Here is a 24,915-nt window from a genome sequence, read left to right on the forward strand (position 1 = left end):
TCCAACCCGTTACTAGCATGGGGTACCTAATAAAGTGGCCGGTGAGTGTATATATATATATATATATATATATATATATATATATATATATATATGTATTAGGCTTGCTGCCATAATTGTTGTTACACGGTGTTCGGCTTGTACACTTATTACATTACTTGTCCACCTCGGATCTCCCCTTGGATCTGCCTCGGATCTCTCACCTTGTTTTGCTTTTTTATAGAAATAAAAACCATTTAGTTCAGTTGGACAACGGACGGTTCTGCTCTGCACGAGCTGCAGAGTCACAGCAGTAGTCAGATTTCACTTATCACGTGAAGAGAGCAAGGAGAAATGACTGACAAGACGATGGCAGAGGACTTGGTGCATGATCGCAAATTCATAAGCTAAAATAAAAAGCAAGCACAGGTTCAAAAGCGATTTTGACCGCAATACCCCGCAAATTATAGGCCCATACAGCAATACCCTGCTAATTATTGGCCTATTTACACAGAGTACTCGTGATTGTGAATTTAAAAGCGAAAGTAGCATGACAGAGGATTTGGTGCGTGATCGCGAGAAAGTCAAAGGCAATCCCCCAACCCCCCCTACAACCCCTGCTGTTATCAGTAATACTGGTGTGAAATCTTCCTCACGTGACATCCCTATTGTATATATCTATTTACCAATAACATATATAATATTATATAGTAATACACTGTACAGTAATAGATAATACATTATAAAACAGATAGTTCTGGTCCTTGGTGCTGATTGGTCGTGGTGATGGCGGGGTGGTGATGGCGCAGTGGGTAAGACACATGCCTTTGGTGTGAGAGACCCGGGTTCGAATCCACTGTGAGACACCAATGTGTCCCTGAGCAAGACACTTAACCCCTAGTTGCTCCAGAGGCGTGTGACCTCTGACATATAAAGCAATTGTAAGTCGCTTTGGATAAAAGCGTCAGCTAAATGAATAAATGTGAAATGTAAATGTGAAAACTTAGCGTCCATGAAAAGCTTAGGCTGAAAGGAAGTAAAAACGACACGATTTGCAATGGACGCAGATAAAAAAAAAAATGATAATACAAATGTGAAATGGTCGTTAGCCATGTTTAATTACTATAACACCGTGCCCTAACCAAATGCAATGGAATGAGACTCCAGCAACAAGAAATTTGTCTGTCCACACCAGACGCGACACGACTACGAGACGCGTCAAAATCGATCAAAAATCACTCCCAATCAGAAGAGTGTGTGGACGGAGTCTCTCTGCAAGAGACACTGTGTTGTATTTGTGAATATAGTCACAGCCTCTTGTACCTTATTGCTTACACAATGTTATAATTGATAACCAATAATAGCCCACTTTACATGATTTCTTTCTGAATAGTCAGTTTCACTTACATCTAGCGAATATATTGCAAAAGATGTTTCATGATATCTTTATAGTTGTATGTTTTAAGAAGTTTGGAGAAGTAGTGGACATTTCAGTCTCACTGTGTGGTCTATATGTGAGCAACTCTGTGATGTACCAGATTAGCATCTAAAAAACTGTAGCATATTGTTTTGCTGCTCTTCTCAACGTGTCTCTCTCGCTTTTTTTATCTCTTTCTGTAGAGTCAGTCTAGTTGTCAGACATCTCTGTTGGGAGACCCTCCTAAAGAAGTGAAGTTGCCATCCAACCCGTATCTAAACCTGGCTAGTGTGCTTCCTGGAGTGGTACTACAAGGTACGTGCACGATCAGAACTGCACACACTGAAGATGACTCACTTCTGCCAGACCTTGGAATGTATCTCTTCTCTGTCAGCTCTCTATTTTCAACTATAATATTTACAGTGTACGGCTGTCTTGTCTCTCCCTGCTCAAGGCCACAGCCAGATGGGCTGCAGCCCACTCCAGCAGAGAAGATAAAGACTGTCTGTATGAGAGATGTTCTAAATAGGTGTCCCTGAACAGGCCATGATTTACATCAGTATTTTTGTGTCTCCTTTAGCACCCTGCAACAGTAAACCTCAGACTGTGCAGGCGCACACTGGGACATACAGCGCAGTCCTGCCGCCTAACACCCACCCAGCCAGTCAATACAGCACAGAGACCACTCCTGCAGAATACACCCAACAATACACTCAGCAATACACACAGGTAACTACAACACCTGCAATACACATGTGAAAATGCACACAGATTGATCAAAAGTGACAGCAAAGACATTTACACAGAAGATTTCTATTTCAAATAAATGTTGTTGTTTTTCTCTTTTTTTTTACTTTTTGTTCATTAAAGAATCTTGACAAATATTTTTGTTGAACCCTGGATAGTTTTAGCAGCACAACTCAATGTTTTCAACATTGATAATAACAAAAAAAATTTATTGAGCAAGAAATCAGCATATTAAAATGATTTCTGAAGGATCATGTGACACTGAAGACTGGAGTAATATACTAATAACATTTAGTAGTATACAATACACACCCAGGGAACATTCTCAGAACTTTAGCTAACCTTCTGGCAAGGTTCTCTCAAAATTATGAGCACACGTTCTTCCAGTAACATTAATGTTCATTCAAAGTTTTTTGGTCATTAATAATGTTCTCAAAATGTTAGCACAAAAACGTTATTTGTAATTCGTTCTTGGAACACAAAAGAAGATATTTTGAAGAATGTTGGTAACCACGACAGTTGATGGTAGCCATTGACTTCCATTGTAAAAAATGTCCATACTATGTAAGTCAATGGGGTACATCAACTGTTTGCTTACCAACATTCTTCCAAATATATTTTGTGTTCAGCAGAAGAAAGAAATTCACACATGTTTGGAACAACTTGAGGGTGAGTAAATAATGACAGAATTGTATCCCTTTAATAATGACAGGGAATTTGCTGAATACTGGTTTTTATAATTTCAATTATATATAAAAAATAAAATGCAAATACAAGTGTTTCAGTCAGCAGTCTCTGTTGAAGTAAAAGTGGTAAATTGATCAATAACAGAATTAAATCTCCTGACATCACATTCGGAACACACTGGAATAGGCTACAGTGGATTGGTTAGATACACTGTAATCGATTGTGATTAAATAACAACAAAGTCAGTTTTTATATTGGTACAACAAAAATCATCAGCTTAAGTCAGTTGAAAATTTTTAATTAAAGTATCAAAAATGCATTAATCTAAATTTAAACTATATAAAAACTACTAAACAAGATTCCTCACCTCTCTTTTCTTTTTGCTAGATATGCTTCTCTTACAGTCGGGTAATTTTTAAATGCGCTCCCTGTGTCATGCTGAGTTCTCAGTCCCACTTTATATTAAATGTCTTTAACTAGCATGTACTAACGTTGAAATAAATAATTTGATACAATGGACTTATTGAGTACATTCTACTTATATTTAAAAAATGCCTGCATATTATATCTGTAATAATTTCTGTAAAGACATCTATAATTACACTGTTGGCCCTACCCCTACCCCTTAACCCACCCTTAAACCTAACCATACCACCAAACGTGTCCCTAACCTTACTGGTATCCCACCTCAATAGCAGCACAAGTGTTTTGTAAAACAACATGAACAAGTACATCATACCTAACAATTATTTTGATGCGAGTACATAGTAAGTTAAATACACCTGACTTCCTGGTTGCGCCACCTGACTTTTGCATATCATTTTACATTGAACAAGCTTCTACTTGGATGCCTGTATTAGCTTTTGCCTGTGCTAGCTAAATTGTAATTTCATACATATAATTTTTTTAATACAATAAATAAGGTTATGATAAAATAGCATTTTCCTAGTTTTACATTGGCTGTGCCACTGACATGTAAAATGTACCAACCCACCCATATTTGAAAGTAGCAAAGGATCAATTAGGGTTCTCTGGGTGATGTATTATCATTCTTACTGTTATTACCTTGTCAATTCATAATAAAAGAGCCATGTTTGCACCTGGCATTAATTGCAGAACAAATGTTTTTCAAATTATCTCAAAAGCTTTAAAACTACTGATATTTATAAAATGTGTTTAAATGAAAGTTTTTAAGCATAAAATTATGCCATAGTATTTTATTTTGAATTTCTTATTACTAAAACATAAAAAAAAAAATGTAATAGTTTTCTTAGTCTGTTCATTTGTGCGGACCGTTGCTCCACCTAACATTTTAGGGGTTTAAAATACCAAAACATAAAATAATATTTATTATTTGAATGTACTGAAAATTACATTTTTATAGAATAAAGTGATATATGTCATGAATTTATCAAACTATTTTAAAAGGAAATAATGCAATTGGACAAAAATATGCATTGATCATGTCATTGACCCATTAGCAGAACGTTCTTAGAATATACTTTTGTTAGCTAGATAACAGTTACATACAAACAGCAACATCACTGGCACATTGCAGTCACTGGTCTGTTTCTTTTTTCTTTTCTTTTTTTTCTCTCTTTTTTTTTGATGGTGTTAGGATTGTGATCTTGTGTATCAGATCAAAGTATTTGACAATTGTGGAATACAGACATTGACAGTCAGAGAAAAGAAGAAATCCCAGTGTTCAGTGCAACCATCAATCTGTTCTGTCTCGATCTTAGCCCACTCTCTCAAGTCTTTTCTCCCCCATTATATCCCCCACAACTCCTCTCTCTAACACAGGTTTCCACTGAGCCCCAGATTTGAAAGGGAAAGCCAGAGAGAGCGAGAGGAATGAGAAAGGAAACAATTCTGCCATATGCTCAGCTGTACAATAGAGATAGATGGGTCTATACGGAATAAAGAAAAATGTTCAAAACAGAACAAAAAGAGTTCCATCAGAATGGAGCTGTGGTGCACCACCGTGTCCTAGGCAAATGATTACTTCCATTTAAATCAGATTTTTTGTTTGTCCCAACTGAGCTTTTTGTTTATCGCTTGGTTTCTATTTCTGCTTCGTTGCGCACTGTAACCCCTCACAGTAAAATCTCATTGGCCCTAAGTCCCGTTTCACATTAAACATCAAATATCTTCTGATATCTGTTACTGCACTGACAAATTGCTACTCACTCGAAACTTGTCAGATCATACCTAGTTTGGACCAAGGAGGTCTGTTATAAGCTAACTGTCAGCAACTGGCTCTGCTCACCAAGAACCCCTTGAATTATGTGAAATTACCATTTCTAATATTTATATTTCAGCTTTATTTCAATTAATTTTTGAAAGTTTTAGTTAATAGTTTAAGTTTTTGTTAACAATAATAACACTTATGGTGTAGTTAATGGCATCTATGGGCTAACTGGCCCAAGCTAACCAGCCAAACCCAAACCCCTGGTTAGGACACAGTGCTTTCCCAGAGATGCAGGTTCGAATCCACCCTGTGACATGTTCTGATTCCCATTGCCCTTCTTTCTCCCCAATAATATCCTGCCACTATGCACTATTCTGTCAAAAAGTTGTGAAATGAATTACAAATCAGAATGTAAAGATTTCAGCAGACACTGAGGAGAGGAAAATGTGCTCCAGGAGAGGATGAGAGGGAAGGAGAAAGAGTTGCAGTTCCTCCCACAGTCTCTCAGATTCATTCCAGTGTCTTTAGGGTGATCCCTACTCATTCTCTGGCGGAGAGTTTGGAGGGGAAGAAATTTTAGTGGGATTAAATGGCTTAAATGTGGGTCTCCCTCTCATTACTGCCGGCGTTCCTATGACAATACGAGAAGGAGTGGGTGAGAGTTGGAGGGAGAGAAGGGGGAGTGAGAGATGCAGAGGGGGAAGACAAGAGGGAAGAGGAAGATTGGCTGTGAGTTGTCTGTCCCATCTGGTCGCACACTCCCACACACTCCACCAGCTTTGGTGAAATGAGACAGTGAGCTTCACGCTGTAGGTGTCCAGAGAGAAAGAGAGCAGGGAATGGTGAAAGGAGTGATGGGAATGAGATGAGAAGGAAAATATACATTAAGGGAATGGTAGAAGAGAAAGCTAGCGAAAAGGATTAGGCCACAAGGTTAGACAGATTGAGAGATGAGATGAAGACGAAAAGAGGAAGCAGCTCAGGAGATACAATGCAACGCAAAGAGATAAAATGTAGTCAGTGTCATATAGAGTCATGTAGCCAGACTTTTAACTATCTGCAGTGTATTATTCAGTCCACTTTGATGCTTATTCCTCTCTAAGGGGATGGAGCTTGGACAGAATAAGTTGTCTGATCTACATGGAAAGCTGGGGAAGCCAACCCTGCTCCTGGAGGGCTACGTTCCTGCAGACTTCAGTTCCAACCCTGCTCCGACACACCTTCCTGTTATTTTCAATTAATCCTGAACACCTTGATTAGCTGTTTTAGGTGTGTTTAATTGGAGTTGGAGCTAAACTCTGCAGGATAGTAGCCCTCCAGGAGCAAGGCTGTCTACCCCTGTCATTGGTGCTCAAGGATATCTAGTTTAGTTTCTAGTTTCTCCTACATAACTCAATGTTTTTGAAAGATGCAATGCCATGAACCTAGCCTGACTTCGTCATACTCATATTCTAGTCAGAATGTGAGTCTGATACTGCTCCATAGGGCTTTGATTATGAGGCGTGTCTTAACCGAACCAGGAAGAAAAAAAAACTCTGCACTCAATTGGATAGACCTACAACCAATGAGAGCAACCCAGTAAGTCAACTACTTTGCATAGCACAGTTGTCAACTACAGAACTCAAATGCACGCACGCTGGAAGAAGTAAAATAACGAGTGTTGCTTCTTTTACTTGGTCCTCTATGAGTGCGACCAAAGGAGAAACCACAACAACCACAGGGTTTTCATTGCGTCCCATCTTCTTAGCGTCCATCGGAGCCAGCTGATAAATTAAACGTTTGGCGAATTCCGTAGGAAGGACGGCAAAATAACCTTCCGATCAACAAATGCCTATATTGCAGTTTTCTGTTCGTCTATTAAAATGAATGCGCTATCGATTTCTTTTACAACAGACACGATAGCGGAATCTATCTCAGTTCTCCAGCTGCAGTCATCTCTTGAGGGAAACCAGTTGCGCTCTTTGATAACGTGATGATTACGTCCCTGTAGATCATCTGTCCATCATTGTATAAAGCCCGCCCTGGCAATTTGATTGGCCCGAACATTTTTTGACTGATCATAATTACTCCTCAATGGAGCGAGTCCAGACCGAACTTCCCGACCAAAAAATGTTGTGGGCGGGGTTCGGGCTGGCATCCAGGCTACCATGAACCATGAATTCCCAAAATCTTCTTACCCAGAAACACTCTGACGTTAGTGGTTCCTGGTTCGAGACCAGCATTGCTTTAGAATGGAAATAATGGAACTGTCTTTTCAGTGGTGGAAATGTGCAGAATGGTTCCAGATTTCCAGCCCAAAAATAGCCCAATGTGCTTTTCACCATCGGACGGTGTAATTCTCAACTGAATTTGTATGTCTCGGGGGTGTTTTGGGAGTGTTGGAGCGTCGAAATCTTACTTAAGAGGGTGGAAATCAACCTGCAGAATTTTATTTTACCCGCGGCCCAATTCCCTGGACACTGATCACTGGAGCCACCCTGTACCTTTTAAGCACACATTTTATGCCTGATGGACTCATGAAAAAACCTATAAAGTCAGAAAACTATTGCCATTTTGTTGAATAGTCACTGAATAGACTGGATATGTCATCTGAGGCTGCGACTAAAGTCAGTGAGAAAAGTCAGTAAAGGCTCAGACACACCAAACCAACATCAAAGAACTAGCGGCAACAAAAGCCGACTGTGGTGTCGCTTCTCGACATCTGCGTCAGGGCCAAAAAGTTGCAATAACTCTCTTCTCCGGAAGGTTTCGAACTCCTGAAATGAACTTTGTTTTGGCCTGATTTTGTTGGAAATTACATCACACCAGTTTGTTCTTCCATTTCCCTTACAGTATGTCAGGGCGAAAGGGCCTTAAGACAGTCAAGACGTGTTTGATTCCTATATAGATCGCTGTTATAGCTGTCTGACTGTATTTTATTCTGTTCTGTTGGTTCTGATCTGTGTCTCTGTGTGACAGGAGGCCATGCAGCAGTGGTACCAACACTACCAAGCACAGACCTACGGAAACACAAGCCAAGAGACGGCTGCAGTAACTGAATGCGCAAAAGAGCAACCTCAGGTAAACACACGCATACCAAGGGACAATACTATAGTAAAGTGCCCATTTTACATTGTATTTTTCCACAAAAAAACCCAACCCTGAAATGATCTACATTGTCTCGTTGAGGAAACCGGCATAATAAACATACTAAATAATGTCTTTATGAGAATGTAAAAAAGGTTAAAGCAGGATTTCCTAAACTTGGGTTCGCAAGTGGGGTTCGTGAGGGAACTGTTTGTGAGTTGATGAGAAACTAATAATGAATTAAATCATAAAATATAAATAATTTTAAAATTAAAACATTTACTTAAAAAATATTATATATTTGATTTGATTACCTGCATGTCATGTGACCATTAACCGACATCAAAAAGCCATGGTGTATATTATTGAAGTATTAACATCTCATGTGGTACTTCAAGCTAACTTTTTAGGTCAAAGGGGTTCTACTAACAAAAAAAGTTTGAGTTAGGGATAGAAAATATCATGAACTCAGGAGGAAAACAATAGAAGTCAATGGAAAGTCCCCACCATGATAACAAATGTGTGTTTGTTTGTGTCACAGGTGGTGGTCACCTCCTCGTATGGTGACTACAGTTCCTACATGCATGCTGTCAGTCAGTACTATTCTCAGACGCAGATGAGCCAGTCAGCTGCTCAAGTCTACCAGCACCGAGATGTCAGCAAGGTACTGTACACTACACAGACGCACTGAAACACATCATGCTTAATCATGCTCACTTAACAGTGTACATCTCTGTCCATCTCAAAAACTACAGACTGAAAGGGGATTAGACTGTGCAGCAATACACATACACTGCAGCAGTAATGCTAAACAGTTAACATGCTGCCCAAACATCACACTCTCTGGTGGAAGAATTACTCCAGCCGTAGTTCTTCTGACAGATTTCAGGAAAGTCAAAAGCCTGGACTTCCACTGCGTCTTAAGTGTTTCGTGGCTGACATGGCCTCTCTTTATGACGGATCACTCTTTGACTTACTGCAGATCGTTCATGCTGTCACAGACCAAAATAGATCAGAAATTAGACTTTCATTTCTCGGTGGGCATATACAGTATATAAACTGTATGCATTCAGCAACACTAAAAATCTGTACGGATTGTTTTTCCTACCATAATAGCATGCATATGAAACCAAAAATAAAAACAAAGAACTGTTATTATACAATTTATATAATATTATTAAGCTTAAAATAACTGTTTTCTATTTTAATATTCTATTGTAGTAATATAATTCATTTCTGTGATGGAAAAGCAACATTTTCAGCAGACATTAATTCAGTCTTCAGTGTCACATGATCCTTCAGAAATCATTCTAATATGCCGATTTGGTGCTCGAGAAAGATTTCTTATTAATACAGTTGTGCTGCTTAGTATTTTTGTGGGAAAATGTGATGCATACATGCTGAACAAAAGTATAAATATAGTAATAAAAGTATTAATTACTTAAAAATCATACCTCAACCTTTTGAATGGGGGTAGTGTATGTAAGTCTATAGACATTATTATGATTTGTCAATCGCTGCAGTCTGTGGTCATAATTCTAATTGAATACCTTTTTCACATTGAATTCTCATTTACAGTAAACTGAAACATTTCAGAATACCTTTGCTTTAATGGCAGCAGCACTTGAGCTGCATGCATTTTATTGTTCTACAGTCACAAATAATTTTTTTGATTGATGGCCTAGAAATTGATTGAGTCTTAAAAAAAATCCACAATATACTGTATATACATGTTTTGGTGTGGTAGTAGTTTATCTTAATGTCTGTGTGTTGGTGGTATTTGTGTTGGGTGTATGAGCTTATGTAAATGTGGTGGCAGGTGGTGTTACAGGTCAGACACACATTCCTCACTTAGTCTCATGACACTCTTAGGACATGAGATCCTGCTGAAAACACTCAATCACTCCTCAGCACAGCAGCTGGGTCGATGTGTGTGTGTGTGTGAGAGAGAGACCTGTAATTTGAATAGTGTGTGTTGCATTTGGATAGATACAGTATTAAGTGTATAAATGTTTGATGATGTCTCTCAATAGGAGGTGGAGGTGGTGAAGACCCCCTTGAGTGCACCTCTGCACACCTCTCTGAATGGCAGTGCTCAGACCCTGCTGCCCACCTACAGTGCCCTTCCCATCATGCCAGGCTTCATCACACCGACACACACGCACGCGGCCAACCCTGCCACACACACACCCGCTGTACCCACAGCCAACGACTGGAACAACTACTATTATGTGAGTGTGTGTCTGTCTTCATAAAGTGTGTGTGAGGTAAAGAGAACTTAGACAAACCACATAGCATGAGACCTGTCTGAAATACACGTTAGGACTAAAACAGACACCTGAAAGATTGCATATGTTTAGATTCCAGGACAAAATATAATTTTATATGAAAAGGTTAAGGAGCTGTCACATTAGTGAAATTTTGGAGGGCAAAGAAGGTCAGTTGTCCATTATCAATAGTGTAGCGATGCATGACCCATAACTTGCTCATCTGAGGTCACTTCCAAACTAGGTTTCCATAGTAGAACAAGAAAAACTAAAAAGTTAATTATGACTTTACATTTCCCAATTGACTTTGAATCACACAATTGTGTCTGTTTCTTGTAATTGTGATTTATATCTCATAGTGAGACTTTAAATTTCACCATTACAATTGTTTCTCATAATTGTGACTTTATGGGTTAGTTTGACTTCATTACTTTCACAAGAACCATATATGTGTGTGTGTGTGTGTGTTTGTGTGTGTGTGTATATATATATATATATACTGTATATATACTGTATATCATGTGAAAAAGAAAAAGAAAGGACACCGTATTTAATTCTATGGTTTTACGCATCAGGACAATAAAAAAAAAAAACATCTGGTCCTTGTTAGGTCTTAAAAATTAAAGTAAATACAACTTCACATGAACAACAACACATGGCATATTACACCGTGTCATTATTTATTTAACAAAACTAGGCCAAAATGGAGAAGCCATGTGTGGCAAACTAAGTACACCCTTACTGCTTTCACAGGAAATAAGCGGGTAAGTAGCAGTCAGGCGCTACTAACCAGATTCCTTTGATTAGTTTATCATCAGCAAACATGACCAACTCTATAAAAGCAGAAGTTTTGTCAGTTTGCTGGTCTGGAGCATTCTGGTGTGTGTTAACACAATGCCAAGGAGGGAAGACATCAGCAATGATCTTAGAGAAGCAATTGTTGCTCCCATTAATCTGGGAAGGGCCATTTTCAGACAATATGTGCAGCCATTGAAACAATTTGAAGTCCATCATTCTACAGAAGATTATTCACAAGTGAAAAACATTCAAGACAGTTGCCAATCTTCCCAGTGAACGACCCAGCAAATTCACCCCAAGGAAGAAATCGCAAAACACCCAAGAACTGCACCTCAGACTCTACAGGCCTCAGTTAGCATGTTAAATGTTAAAGTTCATGGCAGTACAATTAGACAAGTATGGCATGTTTGGAACGGTTGCCAGGAGGAAAGCTCCATCTCTCTAAAAAGAACATGGCAGCACGGCTTATTTGTAAAGTTGCATCTGAACAAACCTCAAGACTTCTGGAACAATGACTACGTTTACATGCAGCCAATAACCCGTTCAAAACCGGGATATTAACAATAACCGGGTCGCGCACGCCGGCCACGTAAACACCGGCAAAAACCCGAATATGCTCATTTCCCTGATTTTAAAAACCGGGATATGATACCTGGGGTACCCATTTTCTAACCCGAATTTTTGGTCATGTAAACGCGCATCGGCATATCCCCATAGTGATTTGTGTTCTGCGCATGTTCTATTCGCAAGGAATCTTGGTCTTTTGAGTAGAGGAACTTCTCAGCGCATACAAAAACCTGCGTGCAGTATACCGGAAGGAAACATGGCGAGACGCAGCACAGCATACTTTTGGAGCGAGGTCAGTACCAGCACCAAAGCGCAAACAAAGGCGATCGCTATCTGCCCCGAACTATTCATTATCCGCGTGCTGCTGTTGTTGTTGTCTTTGGATACAGGAAGAAGAATCGGAAATGACGCATATTGCGTCTTAAGGTTCTCCGTACGTCTTGACGCTAACCGTGCGTCGCCGTTTACATCGGGATATTGCAATTCCATGTATACAGGAGAAACTCTCTCTGCTCACGCATGTAAACGGGTTATCCCTAATGTTTCAGAAACCCGAATAGTGACCTTAACCCGACCATAACCCGAAAATTGGCTGCATGTAAACGTAGTTAATGTCCTTTTGACAGATGAAACCAAAGTGTAGATGTTTAGACATAATGCACAGTGCCAAGTTAGGCGAACTAAACACAGCATATCAGCACAAACACCTTGTATCAACTGTCCATCACGCTGATGGAGGGGTGAAGATTTTTGGCTTGTTTTGCAGCGACAGGACCAGAGCACATTACAGTCATTGGGTCAACCATGAACTCCTCTGTATACCAAAGTTTTCTGTCAAATGTGAGGCCATCTGTCCAACAGCTAAAGCTTGGCCGAAACTGGGTCATGCAACAAGACAATGATCCCAAGAACATCAGTAAATCTACAACAGAATGGATGAAAAAGAAAAGAGTCAAGGTCTTTGCACTGGCCCAGTTAAAGTCCAGACCACAACCAGATTGAAATTCTGTGGTGGGACATAAACATCAGGCTGCCCGTTGCCCGCAAACCTCAATGAACTGAAGCAACGTTGTAAAGAAGAGCGGGCCAAAATTCCTCCACAACGATGCGAGAGACTGATAAAGTCATACAGAAAATGATTTCTTCAACTTATTGCTGCTAAAAGTTAGCCTGGTTAAAACCAGACCATTCTCAGTTGTAACTGAGTTATGGTCTGGCAAAGCGTCATAGACAAATCATTTCCAGAGGGGCGTCACCAACGGACGTCGCGGATAGACCTAAAACCAATCAGAGCGATGAAGGAGATGACGTATGCAGAGGAGCGGTGGATAAACATCTCCGAGTGTTGTTCTTTGCTCGGTTTTTAACAAAAAGGAAACGTTCAAATCGTTTAAAACAGACGCGATAGCTGATTCGAACGAGTGATGTTCGACGGCGGCATCCATCTTTGTGATGTAGGCTACAAAATCTGCTTCAAAATCCCAGCGCTGTCGTCATCGTGTAAAGCCCGCCCCAACGTTTCTGATTGGTGCCTCGATTTCGGCGGATTGGAAATGGGTTTGAATGAGCTCTTTGCCAGACTAACTTTCAGAGCAAATCTAAATTTGCCGGAAGTTGTCTGGGTTTTCCCAGGCTAGCTAAAAGTGGCTCTACAAGCAACTGAATCGTAGGGTGTACTTTGTTTAACAAACATAAAGCCAAAATGGAAAAGCCATGTGTGACAAACAAACAACCAGATCATTTTTATTATGTCCCGGTAGGTAAAACCATGACTGTGCATATGCATATGCATATATATATATATATATATATATTAGATATACATGATGTATTCAATCATGTACTTTATATATATATATATATATATATATATATATATATATATATATAATTCACATGAGTGAGTACATCATGAATTCATCTTCCAAACCATTGCAACATCACATTATTTAGTTTGCTATGTTGTGCACCAACAGGTTTTTAGGTGTTTCACGAGGCCAATAGAAGTATACGCATAACGAAATATCAAGCATCATTACAGTCATAATTGGTACAAATGTGATATTTTACGTTTTTCAATTGATACAATTGAACAATTGATAAATAAAACGATAGATAGCTCAGTCAACTGAACATATGGTGTGTGTGTGTGTGTGGCTCTGCGTGTTGGTGAAGATGAAAACCAGTAGGAGTCTGGCAGTAACGTCAGTTATTCTTCAGTTGGAAGTAAAAGACTGACACATCGAGAGATAAACACCTCTAACTTCACTGATTCAACAATAGGCTCTTTATCGTAGTGCGAGAGTCAGAGAAAATTCCTCAGACGCGTGTGTGGGCTGAGGGAGACGCCGTCACTCGTTTACTGTATGGAACACAAAAAACCCATCAGTCATTTACTGTATGTCACTCAAACTCAAACATGCAGTGAATAGTGAGTCACGTACATCATCAACAGGTGAAATCATCCTAATCACTATAATTCCTTCTGTTATAATGAACCTCTCTTTCTTTCTCTCCTAGAGTCAGGCTAGAGGGCAAAAGCGCGAATACCCGACACTGCCTACACAGGAAGTGACATCAGAGTATGTAGGCCAACACTCACAGGGTCTTGGAGGCCATTACGCAGACTACTTCAAGAAGAAGAGGATCTAACTCGCACTCGCTCTCACACCTAGCTGTTATGTTGTCACTGTCATGTCCAGGCCTTAACTTTTAGTCCATAACTGATATTTATGAAAAGATTGTACATTTTATTGTGCAGAAGGAGGTTTATTCCCCTTCTTGAACCTTCTGTGTATCTGGGTACTGTTCTTATTTCTGTCCGACACTAGGCAGGACGGACCTCTCAAGATTGTGTTTAGTTAATTGGTTAATTTTCTGTTCTGCCTTTTTACCTCTCTCGCAGGTGGGGCGTACCATTCCACTTCAGGGGGGGGGGGGGGGGGGGGGCTATCGTGTCCCGTGTTTTACTGTACTACCGGTTAAGGGCTGATAAAGATAGAGCTACACTCAGAGAATAACAATTTTCAACGATTTTTTTTTTTTCCTGACAGGGTAGGGCTTGGCCAATGTACATTGTATATTCTGCAAAATTAGTGTATTTTTTACAGCGTGTACAGACATTGAAAATATTAGTAATATAACGTCTCGCTTAATGTGTTTATCATTGTTTATCTTGACTATCAATCCGCTTTCCTAAGCGTAAAGGAACTGCACATCGCACGTTCATATCTTTGACAGTTAATCTTTAACGTGTCTTTGTACATACTGCTGTATCTGTAGGAATGATCAGCCATGAACTGAACGCTGCAGGAGCCTTAAAACACGGCGCTCAGAGAAGACATGGCTAAGGCAATAACCTCTACCTTCTCTGGACAAACTACTACCATGCTTTAAGGTGACCTTCCCACAACCTTCAGCTACAATGCTGCCAGTGCTTTGTTTTCAATAATATATCACGATAGTAGTAGTAATAATGTGTCGGAAGGATGCTACGTATAGGGTAGACGCCTGGCAAAACGTCCTGATGCAAACACCCACATGGTAATAATCTAGCATAATGCCTTTATATGGATATTAGTCATCTGTTGTATTATTCTGGTGATTTCATGCTGCGAAAATCCTGTTTTTAATCCGTATCAGTCTTTAAGTTAAAATATGTTTTAAAAAGATGAGGCAAATTAAGTGAGATATTAAGATAATGCATATTGAAGAGGTGTATTTTATCATGTTGCGTGGTACTTTTATTGTCTAAATTTAGAAGTCTCCCAATGGAACAAATGAAATCTATAAGGAATAGTTCACAAAACCAAACAAAACTGCTATTCCATCCTCATGTTGTTCAAAACATAGATGACTTTCTTTATTCTGTGGAAAGTTTTTTTATTTGTTATTTTAGTATCATTTATATACCATCATAGTATTTATTCATATTTTTTATTTGTTTTTATATTTTCCATTTTAGTGCCTGTCATGTTTTTTTATTGCAACTTTAGTACTTCAAGTTTAAGATTTCAATTAAAAAACATTGTTTAATAGTTTTAGTTAACGATAAAAACACTGATCCATACAATGGAAGTGAGGTCGGATTTTGTTTTGGACCCCATTGAGTTTCATTGTATAGACAAAAACAGTTGAAACATTCTTCATAAATACAGAATCAGGACATGAGGCTGGTGGTGAATAGTGAGAATTTTGAACAATCCCGTTTACTTTGAACTGAGTTTGTTTAGATATTATTAGTGGTAAACATGACAGAAACCCATTAAGAACTGGATTTTTTGCAGCATACCATGTTGATCACTGGTCGTACTGATGTTTGCCTGGCGTGTTCATCCGTTTGTGATTAAGGCTGCGTGCCTTCTTTTTTCCTACTCTTTTGAAGTGATTGTCACTTGGTTGTTCTCTCGCTGAAAGCCATTCTCTCCCCTCCACAACAGACTGAAAATACATCTGAGGAGGAGCTTCTGTTATTGCGTCCTATTTATGTTGCTTTACTGTGTTATGACAAGTATAAAGACAATCCCAAATTTACATCTGTACCTGAGGCTCTGCGTCCCACTTTCAGCACAAACCCACCATTTATAATCACAGAGGCCTTTGTTTTTTTTCCGAGGGAATACTAGAAATGGTTAAGAATACGTTTTTTTTTAGTTTACATGTCTCTTGTTCTGTGCTCAAGTTCAGTTTGACTGTTTCTAGATAATCAGAAATAAGATTTGTTGCGAATGACACGCTACAGGGATTATAAAGCACGTGTGTTTCTGGTCACCTTCCCATGTGTCTTCACTCTCCTGTTCTTCAGCCATAACACTGCTCCAAATCGAGGAAAGAGAGGTTTGACTGATTATTCCTGTTCTTTTCATATAAAACTACCGTACACAATGAAATTAAAGAATCTTTCAAGTGTTCCTATTGAAAGCTGGAAGATGGAAAATTGTGCCTATTTGCATTTACGAACCTGGTATTTCTTACCATTTTTGCTGATGGTCATATTGATGTTCCCCTTGTATTTCAAGTCAAGGCTGTAACGTACTTTTCCGATTCCGCACATCTGTCCACTCGTTGCGAGGTCACTTTTACCCCCTTGAATGTTATGAACATGTATGTGTGCACTTGTATCTCAAAGCTTTGCAATACTGAAGTGTCTCTTAATGATGTAGAAGGTACAGTCGCCTGTTCAAACATGCAGGGTTATCAACACTATTGTGCTTTGTACTCATATTGCAGCCTGTTTTTAGTTTACAAGGTTGTAGTTTTTTTTTTTTTTTCACCTTGAATTGAGATTTTGCAATATTTTATAATCCAAACTCTATTGATATTGCTTTACTGTGAATAAGCTATTTTTAGAAACCGTGGAATTGAAGCATGCGTATACTCCTGCAATACAAGAAAAAACTTTTCTCTTTTTTCCAGTAGATGTTTCAGAGCTCAATACTTTTGAGTATTTAACTACAACAAAAAAAAAATGTATTTATTTATGTGTATTTATGTACCCTGTTCGAAACTATTTTGTTGTCATTCTTTTTGAGGAAAATAGGTTTGGGTTTAATTTTGAGCAGATGGAATTGTTTTGCAATCCACATTAAAGGGCAGAAAAATGTCTGTTATTGTTTCATCATTTTTCTTCTTTGACCATTTTGACCGTTGTGGAGGCATAGATACGAACGCAACGACGTACGTTTCACAATTCCTTCAGTGCAAAACCATGTGACACTTCCACCAGGGAGATGAATCATTTTCCCTTTTCAGGAACCATGTGTGAGGATTAACCATAATCTGATAATCAGATGGGAATTAGTGTGTCTTTGAATATTTAGCCTTCCTTTAGCTATATGAATAACGACTAAGGCATTTAAGCGTTTTAAGACGAAAAACTAATTTCACTTTTCACATCTTGATCCTCCTCATTCAAGTCAGCATCCATCTTTAGAAAAACAAAATATCCCCTGTAGAAACATGTTGGGGTTTTGTTAATCACTTTTTAATTCCATTTTAATAAAAAACAACAGATAAAATACTATAGTTTTTTTTTAGTTTTTTTTTTAGTTAAATCAGTTTCTGAAAGTTAGCTGAGCCCAGAATATAATTTGCACAACAAAATGTGAATTTTTCTTGAGTTATTTCATAAACTCTACTGTCCCCTAGTGCCTATTTCGGGGATTTCATTAAACCCATGACGAATACCCTTCCACGTGCTGTTCTCAGAATCATCCTCTTCAGTTTTTCCGTGGCAAATGTGAAGCTCAGGGTGGAAGTACAGTCCTTAGAATGTGTGCATCTTGACCGGCGCATGCTGTTTCAGAGTTCTCCGGGAATCCTGCACGTTCGTTTGGAATTTTCTAAGAGGACAGCTGTCCGCTCCAAATCAGACAAACCAGCAGTCTTTGAGCGCTTAACATACTTTGCACGTCAATCGTCTCACGAGAACGGGCACAATGAATCCACTCGGCATTCACTCATCAAAGCTCCAAACCGTGGACCACACATGTAAATCTACATTCTGACACGTTCCTAGTCTTCCAAAGAACAACAGTCCTCTTATCGCAACAAGGGTCAGTCTCTGTCAATGCGTATGCCTCACAACGGGCAGATTCCATACAGCACATGCTGTACTGCACCTTTGGAAATAATGGGTTTTTCATACATGCATCATGGTGGCTGATGTGACACTGAGGCACAATATGAAGCAGAGGAGCTGGGTGTGTCAGATTCCTGATTCGCCTCATTTTTGTGCACGTCTGGTGCACTCGAATCAGGTCTGCATTTGAACTTGAAGAGAAAAATGAGCAATTCGAACTGGCAGTCACACGTTTGCATATTCAAAGAGAGGCCGGGCAGTGCTCGTCTGCCCACTTCGGTGGTTCTAGCAGTTTCTTTGTGGCTATTTTGAATGGCCTGCAGTTTTATCTATGAGCTCGTAATGTGAGGGATACAGTAAGAAGGAGAGTATATTTTTTGAAAGAGTGCTACACTGCAGTTATACTTTTTTTTTTTTTTTCTGGGAATTTTGTCTCTTGCATAAGAGGTGGAGTCTGTATCCCATCTTATTTCCACCGTTACTGATTGTCAAGCATCTGCTGAAAGTTGGCAATCAGGCTTTTGAAGTCGATCCTTTTTTCAGGTGTCGCCTCCCAGCATTTCCTCATCAGATTGTACAACTGTCAAAACACAAAGATCACAATCAGAGACGCACGGCCTGGAGTGCAGCTCATACCTGCCCGTTAAATCATCTAACCTTCACCATCATGAAAGAAACATGATTCTGTAAGGCATAAAGCAAGAACAAAAGGATGCCTGCAAGGGGATTGCTTATGTTCTAAATGGAAATGGTTCTAACAAATAGTGTGAAATAAATATAAACTTTAACTGTAAAAACAAATAAGTAAGGAATAATTGACGACGGGCTGTTGAATTATTAGAAAAATAATTCGCACCCGAGGTGGTAATGCGGCCTTGACAAGCGCTGACAACAGATTTGTGTGTGAGTGTATGTCCGTACTGTAGCCTATGTGTGCGCCTTTGAGTGGGAGAGAGAGCGGGACAAAGAGTATGTGCTTTCCTAAACATCATTGTGTGGCCAAAAAAACATGAAATAAATTTTGTCATTTTTTGTCCTAATGTTTACTATATTTATTTGCTTGGTCAGTGTCGTGGGTTTTGGTTCTTTTGCTGTTCTTTTGTAGTCTGAAATAACTGAAATTAGTTGATGTGTGATATGGAACTGTAATGCGGTCAAGACCTGCCTAGAATACTTTAGCTGTGCGTTTCCCTGAAAATAATTGCACACCATAGAATTTTTTCAACAGCCCCTTAATATAAAATATTTTAGTAAACAATAACAAATTTAGTTAAATTAAAAAAGCATACTTAATGTATACATAAATAAATACAATTATAAATATTAAAATAAATGTTTTAAATAAAATAGAATACTTGTTTTTGTAAATAACACCTCAACATAAGGTAAACTAATAAAATGTAAAAATGCAAACAATCAAAACATAACTGAAATTGAAATCATAATATATATTATATTGTTGTTTAAATTATTTGCTGAATTTGCAAGGTGATGTTCATTATATTTGCTCAAAGACTGAAGGCTTATTCCCACCTATGGCATACTGTCAGTTACTGACTTCCATGGAATTCTGTATCATTACTTAAAATCTGAGAGGTTACATCAAATTACATACTAATATGACCTGTAACATTCACTACCGTTCAAAGGTTTGGGATCGGTAATATTTTTTTTTTGTTTTTTTTTTTGTTTTTTTTTTGTTGAGAGAAGTCTCCAAGGCAAACCGTATTATTGTGAAATATTATTTCAATTTAACTGAACTTTTCTTTTTAAATATATTTTAAATGGTAATTTATTCATGTGATGGTAAAGCTGAATTTTTAGCATCATTACTCATTATAATGATTTCAGAAGGATCATGTCACACTGAAGACTGTAATATGATGATTTGCTGCTCAAGAAACATTTCTTATTATAATACATTTTGAAAACAGTTGTTCTGCTCAATAGTTTTGTGGAAACAGTGATACATTCCTTCAGGATTTTTTGATGAATAGAAAGTGCAAAGAGCAGCATTTATTTACAATAGAATTCTTTGGTAACAATATAAATGCCTTTAATTCAGCAAGGATGCATTAAATTGCTCAAAAGTGACAATAAAGGAATAATTACACAAAATACATATACATCTTACTGCCCCTTTTTGAATAATAGTGTAAATATATAGCTTTACTAAAACAAAATGCTGTATATTACCCTCTCTGAGCAGCCGTCTGGTTTTGGAAGTCTCTTCCCCTCCTCCAGGACTTTGACCAATCGGGTAACAGTCATCTGGCCCTGTGTTGGACCAATCATCTTTAGGAACACCTGTGGGGGTGGAGCAAAGTCGGGTCAGTGGCCTGATTTACAATTAAGCTCTGAGGTATTAAACATTCATCCACTTCTCCTCTAGCAAACTACCTTTAACCCTTTAATGAGTCCAGTGTGTGAAGAACCAATACATTGTGCGTCTGCATTGTGTACAATGTGAAAATCAGACAAATCCCTCAGTACAGACATTTCCTCCAAAAGAGGCACAAGAAAAAAGAAAAAGTGAGGATTGGTGTGCAGACGTCTACTGCAGCCTTTGGGTAAGACATCTGCCACTGTGGGCACAGACTGGCACCATCTGCCATGTTCTCAGAGACAGAGAGAGAACGACCAGACTCACCAGCACCTCCTAAACAAGAGCTTCTTTCAGCCTACAGAAATGAACATGGGCTTTCTAAGTGTGCTAGAAGTACTCGGTTCTGCTTCGCAACAAATCTGTGTTACCCTCCTGCTGTGTATAATCAAACACTGAATTAGAAATGCAATCAAAAGTAAAACACTTACATAGGGATATATTTACATAATACATTTGCATAAATATAGCTGCATAAGTCTATCCAATGTGTGGAACTGCAGCTATGATATTACTGATATTTATGGTATTATTTTAATCCTCTTGTGCCTTTGTGTCTCTCTCATATTCCTTTATTTTCCTTTTTATTTGTGTTATTGTTCTACAATAAAAAATATTGTATTTATTTTTTAATTTCTTTGACTACTCAAAGTGCTTTAAAAAAATATGGTCTGAGTTGGTATGAGCCACCAATGAAAAATATACAAAATAACAGTGGCATTTTGGGATTATGGAAACAACAGTTACCATGATAAATACACAATACTAACATGAACTGTTAATGAAACATCTGGAAACGACTCCTGATGAATAGAATGAACATCGTGCCTGCGTGCCAATCCTTCCCAGCTAACACGAAGTACAAGTTACATAATTTATTGGTACCTTTTGGTAATTGCATGACTTACCAAGGCTGCGTTCACACTGCAGGGGCTTAATGCTCAATTCCGAATTTGTTTTTTAAATTTGATTTTTTTGCAAGGTCGTTCACATTTCCAATTAAATGCGACCTTTTGTGATCTCCTGTGTGAATGTGAAATGACCCAGAAGTGACCCGCATTGCGCAGAAGAATACTCAACGGTCAATTCCCGCCTACTTAAACGCAGAATTATGACGTTTGTCGCATATCAATGACGTGCGGGTCGGATACATGTGACCTGGCCGTTCAGATTGAAGTCGCATTTCAAAAGATCGGATACATATCGGATTTGGACCACATACCCAAGTGGCCTGGGTCGCATTTGAAAAGATCGGATCTGTGTCGTTCAGACTGTCATGAAAAGATCAGATGCAGGTCGCATAGGGGCAAAAAAAAATTCGAAATTGGGTCGTTTCAGCCTGCAGTGTGAACGTAGCCTAATTGACAACATAACTACGACGTTGCATGCTCATCATTTCTTTTGTTCTTTATTTATAATTAAGTAATATACAGCACCCACTGCCCGCATTTGCATTTAAAGAGCGTGAGCTACGAGCACAGGACAACGGCCGACAGGACAGGAAAGATCGCTTTTCTGAGGTGAGTGACTTGTTACGTAACAAGTTACGAAAATAACGTTAGAATATTGACTGACATTTAGCCTGACAACATCTCATCTGACTGCAAATACTGAATCGAAACACGTTTTTCTCAGGCCCTCTTTACTTCGACTGCGTCTGACAGAAGAGTCAACAGCTCCCACGCACATCTTTCAAAATAAAAGTCTTGCATCAGAAAAACATAGAATTACATTTGTTGTTGTTGTTGTTGTTGTTTCTTTGACTGCACACTCCACGACCCACTCAAAACGTTCTTGCGACTCACCAGTTGAGAAACACTGGCTTAGGGTTTTTGTAATGGGACCAAAATGACGACTGGCCACTCACCGACATAGGGCTGCACGAGGTATCACAGTACGTGAGGAGCTCATACATGGTCACTCCAAAAGACCAGACGTCAGACGCCCTGTAGAACTTGCAGTGGATCAGGCACTCTGGAGCATACCTGGGAAAAGGAGGGAAAGAATCATTACAAAGTGGATTGTCCAGGGGCATTTCATAATTATACACAATTCCATAATGAAATTGCATATAATTCCATCATTACCAATGCACATGGTTCATTTTAGGCTTAATATACTTGGTCATTGCTGTATAACAGCACCCTTATGAGTGAGGCTTACCAGAACACTGGACTGTCCAGATCGTCTTTCACCGTGTAGTAACCCTCATTATCCTTAATGCTTTTGGTCAGGCCGAAGTCTCCGATCTTTACCGTGCTTTCATTCTCCACCAGAACATTCCGGGCTGCCAGGTCTCTGTGGATGTAGTTGCGAGAGCCCAGGTAGTCCATGCCCTGGGGATAGAGGTCAGAAAACAGCAGGGTTGAGCATAATGTTACACTGCAGATCTGTATTACTAACAGAAACCCAGAGCATGAGAACACAAAGGATCACTGGAAGCAGCTGTTGTTTTTATTATTGGTCTAGAGTACAAGGCCTCAAGGACAACAAACAACCAGAGCAAAAATAAGTTGTGTGGAAAGCAAATGGATATATAACATATTTATGAATATATTGCTGGTACCTACATATAGTCTGGGTATCACCATATGCATTATGAGAAAATATGTTATATGTATTTTATTCAGTAAGGACACATAAATTGATCAAAAGTGACAGTAAAGACAATTTCAAATAAATGCTGTTCTTTTAGACTTTCTATTGGTCAGCACCAAATCACAATAGAATGATTTTTGAAGGATCATGTGACACTGACGACTGGAGTAATGGCTGCTGAAATAATAATAATGATAATAATTATTTACAATACTTTGTTTTTACTCATTTTTGATTAAATAAATGCAACATTGGTGAGCATAAGAGATATTCAAAAACAACCCTAATCTTTTGTTATACTGCAATGCATTTCCATATCACACTATATCGCTGCATTAAAGGGATACTCCACTTTTTTTGGAAATAGGCTCATTTTACAACTCCCCCAGAGTTAAACTGTTGAGTTTTACCGTTTTTGAATCCATTCAGCCGATCTCCGGTTCTGCCGGGACCACTTTTAGCATAGCTTAGCATACATCATTGAAGTGGACAAGACCATTAGCATTTCTCAAAAAAAAATGACCAAAGAGTTTAGATATTTTTCCTATTTAAAACTTGACTCTTCTGTAGTTACATCGTGCACTAAGACCGACTGAAAATGTAAAGTTGCGATTTTCTTGCGTAATAATCAAGAAACTTTACTGCCGTACCATGAGTGCAGCAGGCGTAATGATATGACGCAGCGCCTGAAAATAGGTCACGTTGAAAGTTACCGAGCTGGGGACTATTTTCAGGCGGTGCGTCATATCATTACGCCTGCTGCACTCATGGTACGGCAGTAAAGTTTCTTGATTATTACGCAGGAATGAGAGTATAGTTCCTTGCCATATCACCCTAGAAAATCGCAACTTTGCGTGCCTTAGTGCACGATGTAACTACAGAAGAGTCAAGTTTTAAATAGGAAAAATATCGAAACTCTTTTGTCATTTTTTTTTTGAGAAATGCTAATGGTCTTGTCCACTTCAATGATGTATGCTAAGCTATGCTAAAAGTGGTACCGCCAGAACCGGAGATCGGCTGAATGGATTCAAAAATGGTAAAACTCAACAGTTTAACTCTGGGGGAGTTGTAAAATGAGCCTATTTCCAAAAAAAGTGGAGTATCCCTTTAATGCAAATGAAATTTATGCAAAATACATGCAATCTGCTAAAATAAAAGTAAGTGAATGCTTTACGGTCTACTGAGGTCAAGGCTGTTTTACTTTAAAGCTGCAGTCCGGCATTTTTCCTCTTTGTCGCCATCTCTGTTCGAAATCTGCAATTGCAGTCATTCGCGGAATTATCAACTTTACGTGAGTTGTAGTTCAACACCCTCGACACGGCACAGCGCGGATGAACACAGTGTTTGAGGAGAGTGTGCAGCTGTCAGTCACCGCGCCGATGTGGATATTGTCATTCAGAATCACATGCAGATTATTCTTTTTGGAAGTATGACCAACATAAGAATTTTCACCGGGAAATGTCATCTGAACTAGTAAGAAACATTCACTTTTGTTCTGGTTCTGACATTGCAGTAAATCGCGCTGATTAAATCTAACAATTGCTTATAAGTTATCATTTCACACAAAACCGTGCAAAGTAGCTATACTATGTTCTCTAATTGTTAATGTTAACAACGTCAGCAAGCATTGCGTGA

The 24,915-nt window shown here is 38.8% G+C and overlaps 2 protein-coding genes across 2 annotated transcripts in view; one reads left to right on the plus strand and one right to left on the minus strand.

The window, feature by feature from the left end:
* Positions 1 to 14,634, plus strand: part of raver2 (ribonucleoprotein, PTB-binding 2) — an 89,353-nt gene extending 74,719 nt beyond the window's left edge. Inside the window, exons 10-15 of the mRNA XM_056258830.1 lie at positions 1,600 to 1,711; positions 1,977 to 2,125; positions 7,980 to 8,081; positions 8,629 to 8,751; positions 10,121 to 10,318; positions 14,240 to 14,634. Of these exons, the coding sequence (XP_056114805.1) occupies positions 1,600 to 1,711; positions 1,977 to 2,125; positions 7,980 to 8,081; positions 8,629 to 8,751; positions 10,121 to 10,318; positions 14,240 to 14,371 (816 nt within the window). The 3' untranslated portion in view covers positions 14,372 to 14,634. The remainder of the gene's footprint in view (positions 1 to 1,599; positions 1,712 to 1,976; positions 2,126 to 7,979; positions 8,082 to 8,628; positions 8,752 to 10,120; positions 10,319 to 14,239) is intronic.
* A 4,091-nt stretch (positions 14,635 to 18,725) lies between these two features.
* The window catches only part of jak1 (Janus kinase 1), a 40,872-nt gene continuing 34,682 nt past the window's right edge, over positions 18,726 to 24,915 (minus strand). Inside the window, exons 21-24 of the mRNA XM_056258821.1 lie at positions 22,846 to 23,018; positions 22,550 to 22,667; positions 20,496 to 20,606; positions 18,726 to 18,879 (exon numbers count right to left, since the gene is read on the minus strand). Coding sequence (XP_056114796.1) covers positions 18,778 to 18,879; positions 20,496 to 20,606; positions 22,550 to 22,667; positions 22,846 to 23,018 — 504 coding nt within the window. The 3' untranslated portion in view covers positions 18,726 to 18,777. The remainder of the gene's footprint in view (positions 18,880 to 20,495; positions 20,607 to 22,549; positions 22,668 to 22,845; positions 23,019 to 24,915) is intronic.

The sequence above is a fragment of the Rhinichthys klamathensis genome, unplaced genomic scaffold (genome assembly GCF_029890125.1).
Source record: "Rhinichthys klamathensis goyatoka isolate OS25496 unplaced genomic scaffold, OSU_Roscu_1.1 h1tg000160l_1, whole genome shotgun sequence".
Classification (NCBI taxonomy): domain Eukaryota; kingdom Metazoa; phylum Chordata; class Actinopteri; order Cypriniformes; family Leuciscidae; genus Rhinichthys; species Rhinichthys klamathensis.